Source organism: Lissotriton helveticus, chromosome 1_1 (genome assembly GCF_964261635.1).
Source record: "Lissotriton helveticus chromosome 1_1, aLisHel1.1, whole genome shotgun sequence".
NCBI lineage: Eukaryota > Metazoa > Chordata > Amphibia > Caudata > Salamandridae > Lissotriton > Lissotriton helveticus.
The window spans coordinates 454,276,669-454,293,648 of record NC_136057.1 but is presented as its reverse complement, the minus strand read 5'-3'; the positions used below and the strand labels follow the sequence as shown (position 1 = coordinate 454,293,648).

The 16,980-nt window shown below is 40.5% G+C and overlaps 1 protein-coding gene across 3 annotated transcripts in view; it reads left to right on the top strand.

Moving 5' to 3' along the window:
* Nucleotides 1–16,766, top strand: part of PRR5 (proline rich 5) — a 621,995-nt gene extending 605,229 nt beyond the window's left edge. For all 3 annotated transcript variants that reach the window (XM_078673851.1, XM_078673850.1, XM_078673849.1), the window contains one exon: nt 14,818–16,766. In XM_078673851.1, the coding sequence (XP_078529977.1) occupies nt 14,818–15,380 (563 nt within the window). In that variant the 3' untranslated portion in view covers nt 15,381–16,766. The remainder of the gene's footprint in view (nt 1–14,817) is intronic.
* Nucleotides 16,767–16,980: the final 214 nt, after the last annotated feature.

Here is a 16,980-nt window from a genome sequence, read left to right as displayed (position 1 = left end):
CTCTTACATTTTTTAACTTCTAATACTTATTGTCATTAGTGAAATGTCTGGAATGCTGATCCCAGGATTGAAGAGCAATCATGTATTTTAATCTTAGCATGTTGCTATCTTGGCTCATGGCACTGACAACTTATTCTACAGACATGACAGCTTGTGTGCTCGATTTCACAATAAAATTAATGTAGGCCTTCGCTGTCTTATTTGGGTTATCAAGGCATTTCAATGGCACTCTTTAAAAATAATCAGCCGGATTCTGTTCTTTCCCTGGACAATGCATAATCGTATAGTTGCATTCTTTTAACCTCACACCCCGATATTCGATTTGAGAACGCATTTTGGATTTAGGATTGCCAAATATCGTCAGCGGTGCTTGATGAACAGTCAACTCAGTGAAAGGCTTTCCATACAAAAAAACATGAAAGTAAAATCGCAAGCCCAAACCACTGCCAAACTTCCTTTCTCACATGTAAGCATGTCCTGTTTGTGTCAAGCTCTTATTGGCATATGCAACGATATGTCTCCAGGCATTTGGCTGTCCGCTGTGCTGTGAAAGGATTGCCCCAACCCGACAGGGCTAGCATCAACCTTTTTAGGTAGTTTGGAATCAAAGAAGGCCATTTCAGTGGCACTCTCAATGAAAAGATACGTTCTTTTTTTAGTTCTCGTAATGGTGCACTGACCTTAACAAAGTCTCATATATATCTCGAACAGTAACTTGGCAGTCCAAGAAAGGATCGTAACATAGAAATGTCTAGTGGGAGATTTGCAGTAAACAATGCTTGCACTTTTGCTGGAGCAGGTTTCATACCCACATCAAAAAAGACGTGGTCAATGAATCAGAAAATTTTCTTGTGGAATTAACATTTGCCGGCGTTCAGAGTTAGGCTGCAACAGTCAATAAACCCCATACTTGCATGAGAGCCTTGTCATGTTCTTTTTGTGTGGCTCCAAAAAGTAATATGTCATCACTACAGTTAAATGAATTTATTACAGCCTGTATGCTACGTCGAATAAAGTCTTGAAAAAGTTGTGCAGCAGAGGAATCACCAAAACTCAATCACTTATAGTAAAACAAACTAGTATGCATAGAAAAGTTTGTAATGTACCTGGATTTTTCTTCATACTCCATTTGGTGAAATCCTTTATTTAAGTCAAATCGAGAGAAGAACTTTGCAACATTCATTTGAGTTATCATATCGCAATGTGCGTACCAGGATATCTGTCTTTCTCAGTGGCCCTATTGGCCTGACGCATGTTAACGCATATGCGTACAGCGCCTTCATTGTCTCTTTTGGGCACTACTACAATGGTAGAAACCCATGGTGTTGGACCAGTGGAGCGTTCAATAATTTCACGTTTGAGTAATGAATTGAGTTCCTTTTCCACAGTGTCTTACTCGTGAAACGTAGTTCGTCTGTGTCTTAGTAACAAGACAAACACCCTCATTTATGTGTCATTTTACTTTCATTGTTTTGAGTTTTTCTAGCCCATGAAATAATGAAGGAAATTGATTTACAATTTGATGAGCATTCATATTGTAATTCATTGATAACAGTCCCAAATCAGCTGTAGTATTAAAAGATAACAAAAAGGCACTTGAAGCGGTTCCTTGAAATACAGGAATAGGTGCTTGAACCACTTTCTTCTTGTTTTTCATTGTGACTATAAAGGATCCATGACACTTAATGTGTGTTGAAGCAGCCCATGTGTATAAGTTTGTCTTTGACTTAGTAAGTTGTGGTACTGGAGACAATTCTTGATACTTCTTCTCAGGCATGATATTTATCGACAGACGACTGCCTATTATGAACGGTATCATACACCCATTTATTTTTAGAGTGATCTTCGGACAATGTTTGAATGTGTTTGGTTCTTCCTGTCGATTTTTCTTCCTTTTGAGTTTTTTCTCAGATTTGACCAGCCCCCCATGTTCATGCCTTTCTGAGGTAAACATTGACATTGCACAATTATCTTTGTTACTTTCACTAGAAACTGAGACTGAGGAACTCTTTGGCGATGATTTAAATGACGATCAACTTCGTTTGGTGTCAATTTCCCTCAGTTGATGTGACAGCTTGCCTTTGTTAGAGCGCGTCCAACATCACTGGGTAGCGTTAAGCAGACAGTTTACCTTCACTCTGTGACGCACTTACTTTTCTCTTCACACTGATTTACCACAGCCAAGGCATGTTTGTCCAGTGGTGGGACATTTACCTTCAGATGGAAAGGACAAGGCACATCTAATCTGTAACACGTTCTTGTTTTCTTTGGAGACATCCCTTGTGTCCCTCAGCCTTGTACCTTGTCTTACTTTTCAGGCTCATGACTGATGCACTTTGGGCGCCTCCGGCCACTATGTCAGTCATTTGATGATCAGCACATTCTGCAGCATGAGCAGCCTTGAGGACTTGTTGAGCTCAGAGTTTCCTCCAACCTTCGTCATAAAAAGGAATCTGATAGACATCTGTCTTTCACTCTGAGGCTAGTAGCTTCCTCGTCGTTAAACTCATTGAATCTACAGTGCTTCACTAGACCATCTAGTCTCTCAACAAATCCATCAATGGTTTCACCTGGTCTCTGGCGTTCTTGACTGAATGTGTATCTTTAGTAATCACTAGAAAAATGTGGTTGGGGAGCGCACAACGAGTTCAATTTGAATTCAAATTGTTTTTTCTTAGAGGTTGGGTGCTGCAAGCAGGTGGCGTGTCCGTCCAGCACACGTCTATTGTAGATACAATTGATGTCACCATGTTACCTTGGTGACATCCCTGCAGTTTGTGCACACCGTTGGTGCTTAAACAATAAGCCTCCACAGTATAGATAGTTGTCGTACTTTATTTTGCCATTGATTTTATGATGTAAGACATTTCATTCATATTTTACATGTTAAGCGTTTCAAAAACGGCTCCAATGCATTTCGGGTGGTATAGCCTTCATCGGGGAGCTTCTGTGAACAAAAACAGAAAATATAGCACTAAAGGTGGCTTCAGGTCGTAGGGAGTAATTAACGTAACATGCGGGGCATGGTTGGTGAAATGAGTGACCGGCTTTAATTGCAAAGTGATCGGAATTGGGTTTCAATGGTGTGCTTTACTGTGCTTTCTATATCAAGGTGATTAGGCGAGATCGTGGTAATAGACTAATAAAATAATGAAACAACTTGGTGCTCGATTGTGCCATTATGTGCCTAAATGCGATAAAAAGGAAAGGAGGGTGTGTTTCACTCACGGGTTCACGATGTGTGAAGGATCTGCAATAAAGTTGTACAACCGAGTGTCAGTATTAGTAGACGAGTTTGTTTCACATTGCGCGTTTAAAGACGCTTATGTGAAGAGGCTGGCAGAGTCGCGACGCGTTACTTACTTAAAGTTAGTGTGCTCCGTGTTTATGGTGTGTCTCTCCGGTGCTCTCCTTCCCGCGAAACCAGGAAGTAGGTGTATGACGCTTTACTTTTCACCCTCTCAATATGGCCGCCTCACTAGTCCCATTTCTATATCTACCGCACCTCACCCGGGTGTCATACACCTACTTCCTGGCGTCTTTAAACGTGCAATGTGAAACGAACTCGTCTCAACATCCAACACTTATGGCACAGGCCTACGGTATACAGTGGGAACCTAAAGGGTTCCAGGGTTCTTTTATTAAGAAACAGTTCACTATTGTCCAAGCTTTGACATCTTATATTAAAGATACAAAAGTATTATTAAAAAAACTATACAAATACAAAAGCTTCAGGAAATATGGATGTGCATGATTTTTGTGAATGCGATTTATACTTCTATTCCCATAACGAAGGCATAGAAGCAGTGGAAAGGGCCCTTATAAAAAAACGAAATTGTAGCCAACAAAGCATTTTTATTAGAGCTGATACACTTTTGTTTGTGTCACAGTTGTTTTCAATGGCAGGAAGATTTTTTTTCTCAAAGAGTGGAACTTTGTTGGGATTTACAGGAGCTCCAAGGTATGTTATGTTAATTGAACTTTTAAAGAGCACAATTACCCTGAGGTGTCCTGGCGCTGAGCACTACCTGCTGGCTATCATAGTAGAGGGTACTACTGGGTAAAAAGCCATGTTTTCAGACCTTTTCTGTAGGAGAGAAGATCATTTCAAGCCTTAGAGGCGCAGGTGATAAAACTCCTACATCCCCAACTGACTTTTTTGACCGGAGTAAGTAGGACTTGTTTTGCTCCTGCGGAGCGAAGGGTCCTTCTGGGGACATACCACTGACATTTTTGCCTCAGGTAGTCTGGGCCTAGTCCATTGTGGGCTTTAAAAAAGTGCTAAGGGCTTTAAAACACACCCTTTGTTTTACAAGGAGCCAGTGAAGCTGTTTTAATTCTTTTTTGACCTAAACAAATTTCGGCATCTGTGTCAGCAGTCTGGCCGCTGCATTCTGCGCAATTTAAAGCCTGTTAAAGTGTTGGTTTTGGGCATTCAAATATAGACTGTTGCAATAGTCCAGCAGTGACATGATGAGTGCTGTGACCACTGTCTTAAGACTACTTTCACGAAGAAAAAAACGTTATTTTTCTTTTAATTCTGAGTGCCAGGAAACAGGCAAAGACCACTGTGCTTATGTGATTACCAAAAGTAAGCTTATTGTCCACTATCACCCCCAAATTTTTTGCTTTCCTGGTAGGTGCAGGGCAGATACCCAAATCTTCAGGCCACCAGTCAGGCGTCCACATATGGGAGTTGTTCCCGAACATAACCTCTGTTTTGTTTGAATTTAATTTCAGGCAATTAGAGGACATCCACCCTGAGATGGCTTTCATGCATTCATGAAATTGTGCCCCTGGTTCCTTCTCTGCCCCATCACTAAGCGACAACACTATTTGAGTGTCGTCCACATAGGCGGTGAGTTGGAAGCCAAAGGATCTTATCAAGCCTGCCAGTGTTGCCACATACACATTAAAGAGCACCAGGCTGAGACAAGCCCAGTGGCACCCCATATGAGAGGGAAATGGCTTTGACCTGTTATTGTCAAGATCCACAGTTAGTGTTCTATCAGAAAGAAATGACGGGAGGAGGTTCTAAGCCGCCCCTTGTACCCCTGCTTCTGACAACCGGTCCATCAAAACTTCATGATGGAACTTGTCAAAGGCCGCAGACAGATCCAACATGATCAGTATTGTATTACCTCCACCGTCGAAGGCCTCCCTTACTTCCTCTGTGGATTTGATTAGAGCCAACTCCGTGCTGTGTTCCACACTAATCCCATATTGAGACAGGTCAAGTATGTTAGTTCGGAGGAATGCACTGAGCTGGATATTCATGGCTTTTTCAATGATTTTTGCAGGAAGCGGAAGCCGTGAAATTGGCCTCTAATTATTTGGGTCCTTGGGTTCAAGGGTCTGTTTTTTTAGTAGGGGAAGAATGGAGGCCTTCTTCCACTTTCTAGGAAATTTGCCAGATATGCCTATGGCATTAAACAAGGGTGTAAGGGCTGACCCTATGACTTCTGGAATTTGTTTCAGCTCAGACACTGGGCATGAATCCGTGGTAGACCCTGATCAAATAGAACTAAAAAATGTAATCATGCCTGGTGTCTCTAACAATAAGAATTTGTCTAAGACTGGTGTAGGGTTGAGTCTATTTCATACCGCCGTAGGTGACACCTTTTCCCCTTTACGAGCTAATGTGAATGAGGAAAAAATGGATTCCACTTTTTGTTGGAAAAAGTTGTCCGGTGTATCCCAAAGTTCTGGGCTGCCTGAGCTCTCAGGGACATTTGCAACAGCAAGTTTAGTAATGGTTTTAAAAAGGTGTCTGGGATTGGATTTGGCTTGAGAAATTTGTGCTGCAAACAACTTTTTGGGATTTCCAACAATAGTTCCTTATAAATCATAATACTATGTCTATACATTTCTTTATCCGTGCTTTTATAACCTCTCCTCCAGGCCGGTTCTAGTCGCTTGCATGCCAGTTTTTGATTTCTTAATTCATCAGAGTACCAGGGGGCTGAGGGTTGGGCCCGTTTGGGGGTCCACTTTTTAACCGGGCTAGTTATTTGCATGCTGCGTCTATCCATTTTGTGTAAGCCGAGGTAGCCTCAACCACTCCAAGCGGGAGAGAGGGCACATGGTTCTCCTCAGTGTCTCTCGTAATTCTACACAGTTTACATTCTAACATTTTCATGAAAAAATATGAACTTGAATTCATCAGCAACGCCCAATTGAACAATAGTCTAGTACTATACCTGCCATATATTAATGACGTTTTTTTTAAAATATGGAATGGTTCACAAGGAACCGTAGAGATGAGCATATTTGATCTGACCACCAAAAATGTCAATATACACACATTTGATCGAAGATAGTCATATACTATTTCTAGATGTTATGGTTAACAGTACGGGATTAGAACTACTTAATTCAGGTGTGTATAGAAAGCCGACTGACTGGAACAATGGATTACACTACCTCAGTTTTTATCCAGAACCTTTAAAAGAACATCTTCCTTATTTTCAAATTATGAGATTAAAAAGAATTGCATCTAATGAAAATACATTTCGTTGGAAAGATCAAATAAGAAAGAACAAACCAGGCTTACATTTCTATCTAAATTTCCCACCTATTGTGTAAAGAGCAAGCAAATCATCAATAAACGTTGGGAAATTTTACAATAGAAAGAGATTTCGATGATTTGGTTAAAGAGAAACCATTATACGTTTATCAATGTTCACATAACAGGAAAGAAATCTTAGCTAACAGACAAAGGAAAAACTCTGCAATGAAGTATAAACGGGCCGTCAGATATGGAAACTGCGTTCATTGTAATAATTTTACATGGGAACACTGTGGTACATCCACATCATAGCCACAAACTTACATTAAAACATTCTTTAAGTTGTGATTCAGGAAAATTGTATCTAGGCTCTAAAATTCCCTTGTGTCCTTCAATACATAGGTGAAACTGAACAGAGAATCAAATTGAGAATACCCAAACACAACAGTAACATCTGCAGTAAACACAAGAACTCCAGTGTGGCATCTAATTGGCTGGCTTGAATTACATCATAATATTTCACAACTTCGATTTCAGGTCCTTACACTTGAAATGATGAAAGCAGATGTGGATAACACCAAGAGACTGTTGCGAAAGGAAATATTTTGGATTCAATTATTAAAGACACTCCACCGGATGAGGATGAATGATAGACTGGAAATGTCTTGTTTTCTTAATCTTGTTGATGAACATTTATTGTTTGGGTCAGCATATTTTGATAATTTGTAGTTTTATGATTTGTTTGACAGTCTGAATTTATAATCCTGTATCATGAAAAGATAGCACACCACCAGGACGTTTTATCATAATTGTTTTGCATTTACCTAGCATTTGTCATATTACAGTCAGGTTAGTGCAGGGGTTTCCAACCTTTTCTTTAATAAGAGTTGCTGAAGTTCAATGAAAATCATCCCGAGCTACTAATATTATTAGTGTTGTAATAGTGAGCACACCCGACAAGGTTACTTTTAATGGCTACCGTATACAAGATTATCAGCAGTGATCACCTCAATGTATTAGGCAGGGTTGCCAGCAGTAATGTAAAAGACGATCCGTCAATTTGGAATGCCTTTACATGGGCACTACATCGCTGACACCAATATTAGTAATAAGTCTCCCGAATGCCAAATTATTTATCACTCAAATAGTAGTTTTAAATAAAATTTGGAAATTCAACTTTTCAATTTTGATATGCATATATTAATTCAGCCAAGCAAAGGCAGTTCTAATTTAGCTGGGCTGCACACAGGAAAGCTACCAGTAGTTCATGAGCTTACTCGTTGCAGAAGCCAGGTTTAGTGCATGACTTAAGCATACTCTTCAGTTCATCTTTTTAACATGGCGGGCATTTGTATACTTCAGGGAGGAGATCTGACTAGTGATTAAGCAATAGTGGTTCATGTGCACGTTTTGAAGAGAGGACGTTATTTGGAGCTGTTACATGGGTGAATATTTATTCAACTCCATGGCTGGCATTTCACTTGAACTACTACAATGGTAAATCTGGAAGTAGCAGCACAACTCATATTGGTGAGTTCAATGAACAAAGCAATACATGTAGGATCTAAGCACACTCTTTATGTTCACCTTTTTAACATGGCAGCGGTTTTTTTAACTCCAGGTAGAAGCCTAGACTAGTAATTGACTAGCAGTGGGTCGCATGCAAGTTTCTAAGCGAGGGCAGCATATGGCAAGTACACTGGCAAACATGCATATTTATTCAGCTCTACGGTCAGTGTCTCAAATTAATTACATCGGTTAATTGGGTAGTAGCTGCATTCCTGACATGGGTGAGTGGAACAAGCTTTCAAATGCATGATTATTGGTACAGTGGAGGATGAACTTTGGATCAATTTGTGTGAGGTATACTAGTTGATTAACTTATGCAAGGTATGCAGTTCGTGTGATGTATTCACCTTGCATGGTTTCAACTAATCACAGTTAAGAATAGGGCAGAAATAGCTATAAATCTTACGATATTTTCTTGGCGGGGACTTGGTTACCACAGTGTTTTGTCTTTTGAGCTACATGCAGCAAGTTCTAGCATTTAACTACAGTGTATATTTCACCATTGAGAGGTTTTTTCTATTGCGCCTTTGAAATGGTAGTTTTTTTTACGTTGTGGTCTCTTCAGTATGCTATTTTTCAATGTAGCATCTTTGATACGGATACATGATTTATTGTTCTGTTTTCAGTAATCCCCCCAGAAGAAGGGCTAAAACAGACCTAAATGCATTGAGGACATGTTGTAATGTAAAGTAAGAAACATTCTTTATTTGGGTTAAAGCTTGGAAAAGTCATACAATAGTGCGCAGCGGGACTTCTTCCAGTTGTGGAAGCAACTAGATTCGTGGGCGGGGAATCACCATTGTGACATTTGTATAGTCTCCAGTCTCCTCTGTAAAGGATCAGCACACATAATTGAAGAATGAAGGTACATTGCATGCAGTGGTTAGTTCTTATTGGCTGTTTAAAGATCGAGGACGAACATTTTATGACGGTTTGTTCGCCTATAATTGTAATACCGGTTGCCAGGGCAAAGATTTCCATATTATGCAGCTCACTTGACTATGAATTTACATGAGGCGAATAAAATCACTGTAACTAGGAAAAGATGGTTGTTGGATGATCCTTGGCATACTAAAAATCCTGAGTCTCGCGACTATGCTACTGTGGGAGGTATAGACTAGCTTTTTGTTTTCTTATTTACTGATCTTTGGCTGGTGCTGTTACTCATACTCCACTTGTTTGTTACATGCAACAGAATGTTTAACTAGTCCATAGGGCTCAGTCGGCAGAGCAGCAACAGCTACGGATGCTGTGCGTGCGCTCGAGGCACAATAAGACCAAAGTTGCTCAAGTACAGTAGATATCATAGAACTACTGTGTAGAAAGATAAATTATTGATTCACAAACTCTTAGGTGGCAACTCTATGGTGTGGCCAATGAACAGGTGAGCTACTCGCTTGGTCCTCCTGGGAAAAATTGAGCAGGAATCTATTTACCACTATATGGGTAATTAAATAGAAAAACAAGTACAGGAGATGAGGGTATAGTGTTGGTCTGTCGGGTTTTTGTATTTAACCGTCAAACATTATATCAAGCACACATGTCATGCAGCGCCTTACATTATATTGCCTTTGATACATAAACATTTGTTATCCTGGACGGATTTTTTAAATTTTGGAATATGGCAGTTCTCGTCCCATTTTCTTGTACGTAATATCACAAGTTGCGAAAACTCTTGTATAACCACATTTACAATGTGTTCATGTAATAAATAGATTGCTAAATTTTTATAAACATTTCAATGGATTGCTTTATACTTAAAAAGAATAATTACAATACAGCTGAATGAGCTAGTGCAATCCTCATGAATAGAGCATTATTTTGGGATGTCATTAAATATTGGAGTGATGTGGATGGCCTATATACTAAGATCTAGTGTGATCCATCGATTCTGTGGCGGAAAGCACAAAGAGAGGCAATGCAAGCCCAGGCATACAACCCCCCTCACACACCACCCCGTTCAGTTCTCCAGATTTAACCTGAGGTTTCCCCCAATGGCGTAGGAAGCGGGGTGCGGTGGGTGCAGGCCGCCCGGGTGTCATCACTGAGGGGGTGACAAAACGATGGAGAGTGTATGGATAAGGAAGGAGGAGGGGGTGTTTTCTTTCAGTCAGAGTCTGTCTCTGCAGATGGTACTCCATGGGGTGGGGGGTGACCAGAAATTTTCAGCACCAAGTACCACCTGACCTTGCTACGCCACTGATTTCCCCAAAGGTATCCCTGGGAGAATTACCGTAAAATTGAGAAGGACTGATCTGGGATGCACAGGAATGAGAAGTAACCTTTTTAGGTCTCGCAGACCTAGCAATGAAGCGAGGGCTTTTTGTAATCAAGCCCCTCCTTCCCATTGGCTTGCGTCATAGCTTAGGCTAATCGCTGTCTTTCTATTGTGATGGAGGCTTTTTAGTCCCTCTATGTTACCGCCCTGTCCTATTTTGGCACCGCCCACCCAGACTGGATCTTTCACTTGTGGGCTTCATTAGTCATTAGGCACTATGTTTTTTTCAGTCAGTCCCGTCCAGCCCTCCGCTCTCTCATACGCCCTTGCTCCTATTTCTGCAGTTTGCTGTATTCTGGTTTGAATCAGACCAAAGTCATTCAATATTCTGAACTCCGTTGTGTGTTTGACTTGCTCCGCACGGAGATAGCGCTGAGCAAGCTCGGGACTTCCTTCAAAATCCCTGCAAACGTCTTGCTAGTTAGTGTGCACCTGTTGTGTATGTGGTTAGGTTGTATCTCCTAGACCCTTTTTTATTTGCTTTTTCTTAATGTTATACATTCTAAAAGTGTGTGTTTTTACGGATCTTTGCTTTGTTGCACGTGCCCTTTTGCCCAAGCTCTGCCTGCGCGCAAGCCTGACAGCACACATCTCTTGTTAACACGTTTCTACTGCTCTTTGCCTGAATTTGCTTCCTTAGTTTATCTCTGTGGCCAACCTTGGGGTGGCCATTTCCAGCCGGAGGTACGGTTGAGATTTGATAGAGGGTGACGTAAACAAGATCAGGGGGTTAGTTCTGGGTGAGTTGGGATTTGTCTGCACGAGGGTTTGATCCAGATGGTTTTTGCTGAGGCGAGCAGACTGTTGGGGATTGAAAGCCCCCCTCCCCCGGACTTTTATTTGCACACATCTTGCCACCTGCTGGTGCATAGAGGCGTCTTTGGGGAGATGTGCGGATGGTAGAACGCGCTGTCAGTGCGCTGGCTGGAAGAGTCTGACACTGAGGTCAGGAAGATTTCGAGGGAGGATTGAAGCCTTTGAAAAGCTCTGGGAAGGTTCTGCGACTTTGGCTGTCTTCCTCCCTGATGCCCCTTACCACCACCCCGCCCCTTCCTTGCTGCCGACTTTAAAGTACATACAGCGAGAGACCTTGCTCTCTTAGTCAATGTCCTGCCTGCCCTTACATTTTCTTTGTACATATCTCTCATCTTCTTCTTCCCCTCTATGTGTACTGTCTCCCTGGTTTTCTTTCGTCTCTTTATCATCTTTTCTTTTTTGTACTGTTGTTTCCTCATCTTGTAGAGTGAAGTAGTAAAGGTAAAAAATAAAAAGTAAAGCGGGCTATGCAAGACATATGGGTAAAAAAAGGGAAGAGTAGGTGAGGGGGGAACCCTCTTAGAAAGTGATAATGGCTTTTATTTATATTTTTAAAACCAACACATAAATAAAAGGCATTGTCATTTACAATGCCAAGAGCTCAAACTGTTGCAAATGCGAGAACCATTGCATTGGAAAAGCTTGTTATTATATTAGTGTGTATATCTAGATCTCTTATTTTGCAGTGGCACATTAGGTTTCACACAAACCATTACCTGTGGTAGATAAAAAACATATGTTATTATAAAGTGGCGCACCTCTGCTTCATTGCAAGATTAGATTGTGCTCTGTAAAGGTTCGAATAGTGCCCGCTGAATGTGTTTATTTCCTTTAGAGGACAATCGTATTCCTTTCAACACTGGCGGGGTCCATTTTGTATTTATAGCCATGTGTGTTCAAATGTAAAAGTATCTAGATAAAATAACTCAAGATGTGCTGTGCAATTTGTCATTCTTTGCCTTTCATTTCTGAGTAATTCCACCACTGCTGGTCTTAGCCAGTATACATGCTGCCACCAGCAGTTCACAGTGATTTACTGTTATCCTCTTATCCTAGGCTAACGCTCTGATTATTAACTGGGCAGGTAAACGGCTCCAAGCATGGGTTATCTTTCCTTGTTGCTCTTTCCACCATATTCACATTTATGCAGAGGATTTAGAAACTATTCAGTGAAAGCTTTGTTTTCATGGTTCCGAACTTCACGTGAATACCAGCACCGACAAGCTGCTGGATTACCTGGAGGCAACACTGTAATACTGCATAGTGTCTAGAATTACTGTTCCTTATTTAGTAATCCTCAACATATTTTCATATATTAAAATATGAGGTACCACAATTGCCTGATATTTTCCACTCCGCTCCGGTTCCTCCAACATTATGATGAGGGGGTAGATGTTTGCCGACTTAACTTTATTTGTTGACTCCTCAGCAACCTAGTTAAAATACAGAACATCCTCTTAATATTTACCACAAAGGCCCCATAATATTTTACAATGGCATGAGTATACAATCAATTTTATCTACACCTAAGTTCCAGTATTATATGGGAACAACAGTTTCGTTCCCATGTCTGAATATGCAATTCCTGTTTTACCAGTGGATGTAGTACGCCCTCACACGTCTGTCCGGGCCGTTAGTCAGTAAATGAAGGGAAAGGCGGAGAGTGTAAGAATTCTCAAACATGCTCCAGTCTGATCACCAGAGATACCCGTCAAAGGTATCACTGAGGGGAAGTGCACGACATGGACGGTGCAGCGACATGTAATGTGTACACGCGGACCAATCACCCCAATAACAGTTGAACAGTACAAAACATCTGTATGGCATTGTGACTTGGGAATTATTTGTTCAAGTACCCTTTGTAACATTAAATTACTGCACGGATCTAACACTGTTGTAAACGTATGCTAAAACCCAATAAAAATATTCAAACAAAAAAAAAAGGTATCACTGAGGGACGACATAGGGAGATTGTCACCAGGAGCAGGGCAGCTTCCCTCTGCCTTCATCTTTCTCCATCTGAGCATCCATCTCCCACCGCACAGTACCACCTAGTAAATTATCCAGACTAAGGAACCCAAGACTTGCAGTGACATCATTCTGCCTTGGTCAGGAACAGTAGATCATTAATTATCCCACAAATCACTGAAATGAAAAGCTCCTTGTTATTCTAGGCCACCGGAACAGCTTGAAGGATTTTTAACCCACTTTGAGATGCAAGGGCAACATTCTGCGGCAAATCATGTTCTCTGTGTCTAGTGCCCCCCCCAATCTCCATGAGCTGGACCCACCCCGGTTTTAGGATACCAATATATGTTGGAACAACGGATGAGACAACTCAGCCTTGTGTGTGTCTGTAAATAGAGTATTGTCTGTTTTGTGAATTACAAAAAGTCCCCTAGAACCTTGCAGTTTTTTTACTTTCAAATATCCAACGGCGTACCCAATTTTTATTTAAGGTAGGATGAGGTTAACTTATGAATCTAGCGTTCTCAAGATAATGTACATTCTTGCCTCCTTTTAGTTTGTTATAACTTTAATACGTTTTTAAATCTATACTATCATACTGAGTTGTGCTGGTGGTGGGCACTGGCACTCACTTTTGGGATCCGGGACTTCATTTTCATCATCAGACTGTCATGCAAGAGAGAAGAGAAAAATTGAGAAAGTTGCAGAAAGAGAGAGATCGGAATATAGTGATAAAGGGATGTTAAAAATATAGCACAACAGATCGAGAAGTCCAATACCTAACGTGCGTTAATGTAAAATAGCAATCATTACAGCAAATTATTAAAAGGCAATTATCATATCAACTGACGACCTCTCGGTAGAAAAGAGTCAATTGGAGCCTAATGCTTAAAATACATACACTTTACGACAGTTTATATAGTTTTTCTGTCAGTAAAAGTGTGTGGAACCTAATCATGTGACATAAACTTTTTACTTTCATCAAAAACGTATCTAATGAGCAGGATAGGACCTTCTCCTAGAGGAAGCACAGGGCGTCTTTGAGGAGAAGATATCACTCATAAATACAATATCAAGCTCATTATTCTCCACAAGATCAAGATCCACTTCCACTTCCAGTTGCCAGTACTGGAAACGAGGCTATGCTTTGCAGAAATGTGCAAATGTACTATTGGCTTCTGGGCTTAATAGAGCAATTACACTTTGCATGCATATTTGAGGCTAAAGGATACTTCAAATTAATAAAAAAATAACTTCCACTTTTGATTATAAAATGTATTGCTACATACTGTGGTGTGCGGATATATATATATATATATATATATATATATATATATATATATATATGAATAACCGCAGTATATAGGAATATATGATTGTTTTCACAGGGAGAATGTAGGTATGAAAAACATGCTTGAGGGAGGTTAATAGCTAAGTTTAGGGTGGAGGAAGAAAGAGCCATTGGGCAGAATCAAGATTATCCACTGTTGGTGCTCAAACTCTCACACCAGTGCCTGACTCCTAAGAAAAACTTTGAGCCCCTGCACTTTTGTTTTTACTAGTTAGTCATTAGTTTCTATATTACCTATATTACACTTCTGTTTGTTCCATCATAATGAAATCACATCAAAACTGTGGAATCAAAAACCTAATTGTGTGTTTTGTGCTTCTGTTGCAGAAAAGCGATTGTTTAGACGATGTCCAAAATCGGGGGAGGTTGTCACCAAGAACCCAGTGGTGCGTTCTAAAAGCTACAATAATCCGCTCTTGACCCCAGTGGCCGAGTACGAAGCAGAGAGCGTTTCGAGTAATGGCACCGGAATCAGAAGGCACTCTGTATCGGAAATGACTTCTTTAATTGACATGCAAAACTTCTCCAATTTGACCACAATCATGGACAGTGACTCCAAAACTTCAATGACTGCTACCAAAGTCCAGCCCTCAGGAGACCAGGAGAGACTCCTAACTGGATCAACGCATACGCCCAGCCTAGTGAACGCGTCTGAGCAACAGCAAGGGCTGTACCACACTCCAGACATGTTGGATGAACAGAACAGTGCTTTCAAGATCCATAGAGACTCCACTTTGGTTCCAGCGCCTTCTTCCAGTCCTGAAACTATAGTGGACCAGATTCTGGAGTCCATTGACTCTGACTCCGAAGGGATCTTTATTGATTTTGGACGAGGCGGTACAAACTCCTCAGGGTATAACCTGGACGTGAACAGACAGAGCATTGTGTGATGAATGAGGATGATGAAGTGTCCTTGTTTATCCTCTGTTTTAAAGACTCAAGCTTTCGAGACTCCTGTAATACCTGCACACTGTTATTAATGGCTGATTTCCAGCAGAGTGGATGGTAGCTGGAAGCACATCCTGTATTTACTTAAAGCTCTGCAAAAACAACGCATTGGGCGCCTGCTTCCATCCCTTTGTTGTTATTTTACTTTTATTTTGTGTCAGGTTACTGTAAAAGCATAGAGTACTCTTTGAAGACTGATAATGTCAAAGTAGTAATACATTTACTGCCTTTATTTACTGAATTCCATTGCATCGTTGCAGCAATGTTTTTATATCCACTCTTCAGAAAAATATCTTGTCTGTAGTCAAACATCACATTAAAGGAGAGCAAACTAACTGAACCTTTTCAGGAACTGGAGATGTAGTGTCAGCACCGTCCCACTGTTCTTAATAGAAATTTTTGGCCATTGTTCACATCTTCTGTGTTGCAGGTTTTAGAAGTGACCATATTTTACATTTTAGCTAAGTTCTGTGAACTGATTCGGAGTACAACAAGATTACGTGAGTTACTATTCCAAAAACAAGATTATATTATTGCAGAGAACGAGTTATATGCTTACCAAGCCAATAAAACAAAATCCCATCAGAATTTGGTGTTTCCGTTCAAAGCAACCGATTTCGAAATTGTGATTTGATTCATTTTATAGGCTGTGGCTGGTTTTGCTAAACGTGTATATTTTTTAAAGGTACAATTTCTGGACTTTTTTTTACAGATACCAATTAATATATTCCTGTTCCTTCCAGATTTGTTCTTTAGGCAATATATAACCTTCAGTTTTATCAGAGAATGACCTGTCCTGAGTGCCTTATCTCTCATAGAGCTCAGGAGCCCCTGCGCCGTTTATTAATCTGAGATGCTCCCTTGCTCTTCATTCATTCATACATAGACACGCAAGGTTGGAGGAGACGCCTGGCACCGCCACGTGTCGCTTCTTGGTATCGTAAGAGAGTCTTTGTTCTCTTTGTCCATCACATTTGAAAGATTTTTTTTTAGACTTTTACAGCCACCCACCTATCATAGGATACATCCAACCACCTATCATAGGATTGAGTATCAGTTAAGTGTTTCTATATTTTACACATTTTTATATAGCTCTGTAGGAGATCTCTAAGCGAGACCCCGGTCTATTTAGTTTTTTCTGTGTGTTAACATTATTCTCAGCGTGGATTCTGGCCCAGTGAAATGAAGATCAAATTCCATGTGTTGTTTTTAAGAAGGTTAGCAAGTGCCACAGTGTTGGCTCAAACTAGCACAGAGAATTAACAGTTGTTTGCAGGCTCGGTTTAAAAAGGATACCTACTACAATTAAACTTTTTTCTTTGAAGTGGCTTCTGTATTTTCTTAATGAAAATTAATGATTACAATTACCTTAAGCTATACTTCAAAAGCAAATGCTGACGTTTTAAAAGATGGGACGGTAAATGCGGTTAAGTATTGAAAGTTGCACCTTGTGAATGATAACCAAGACCAGGAATGGCTTTTCGCCATAACCGGTGAGCGACCAGCACTCTGCAGAAATTTGGCATTGTGTTGTGAACCTGG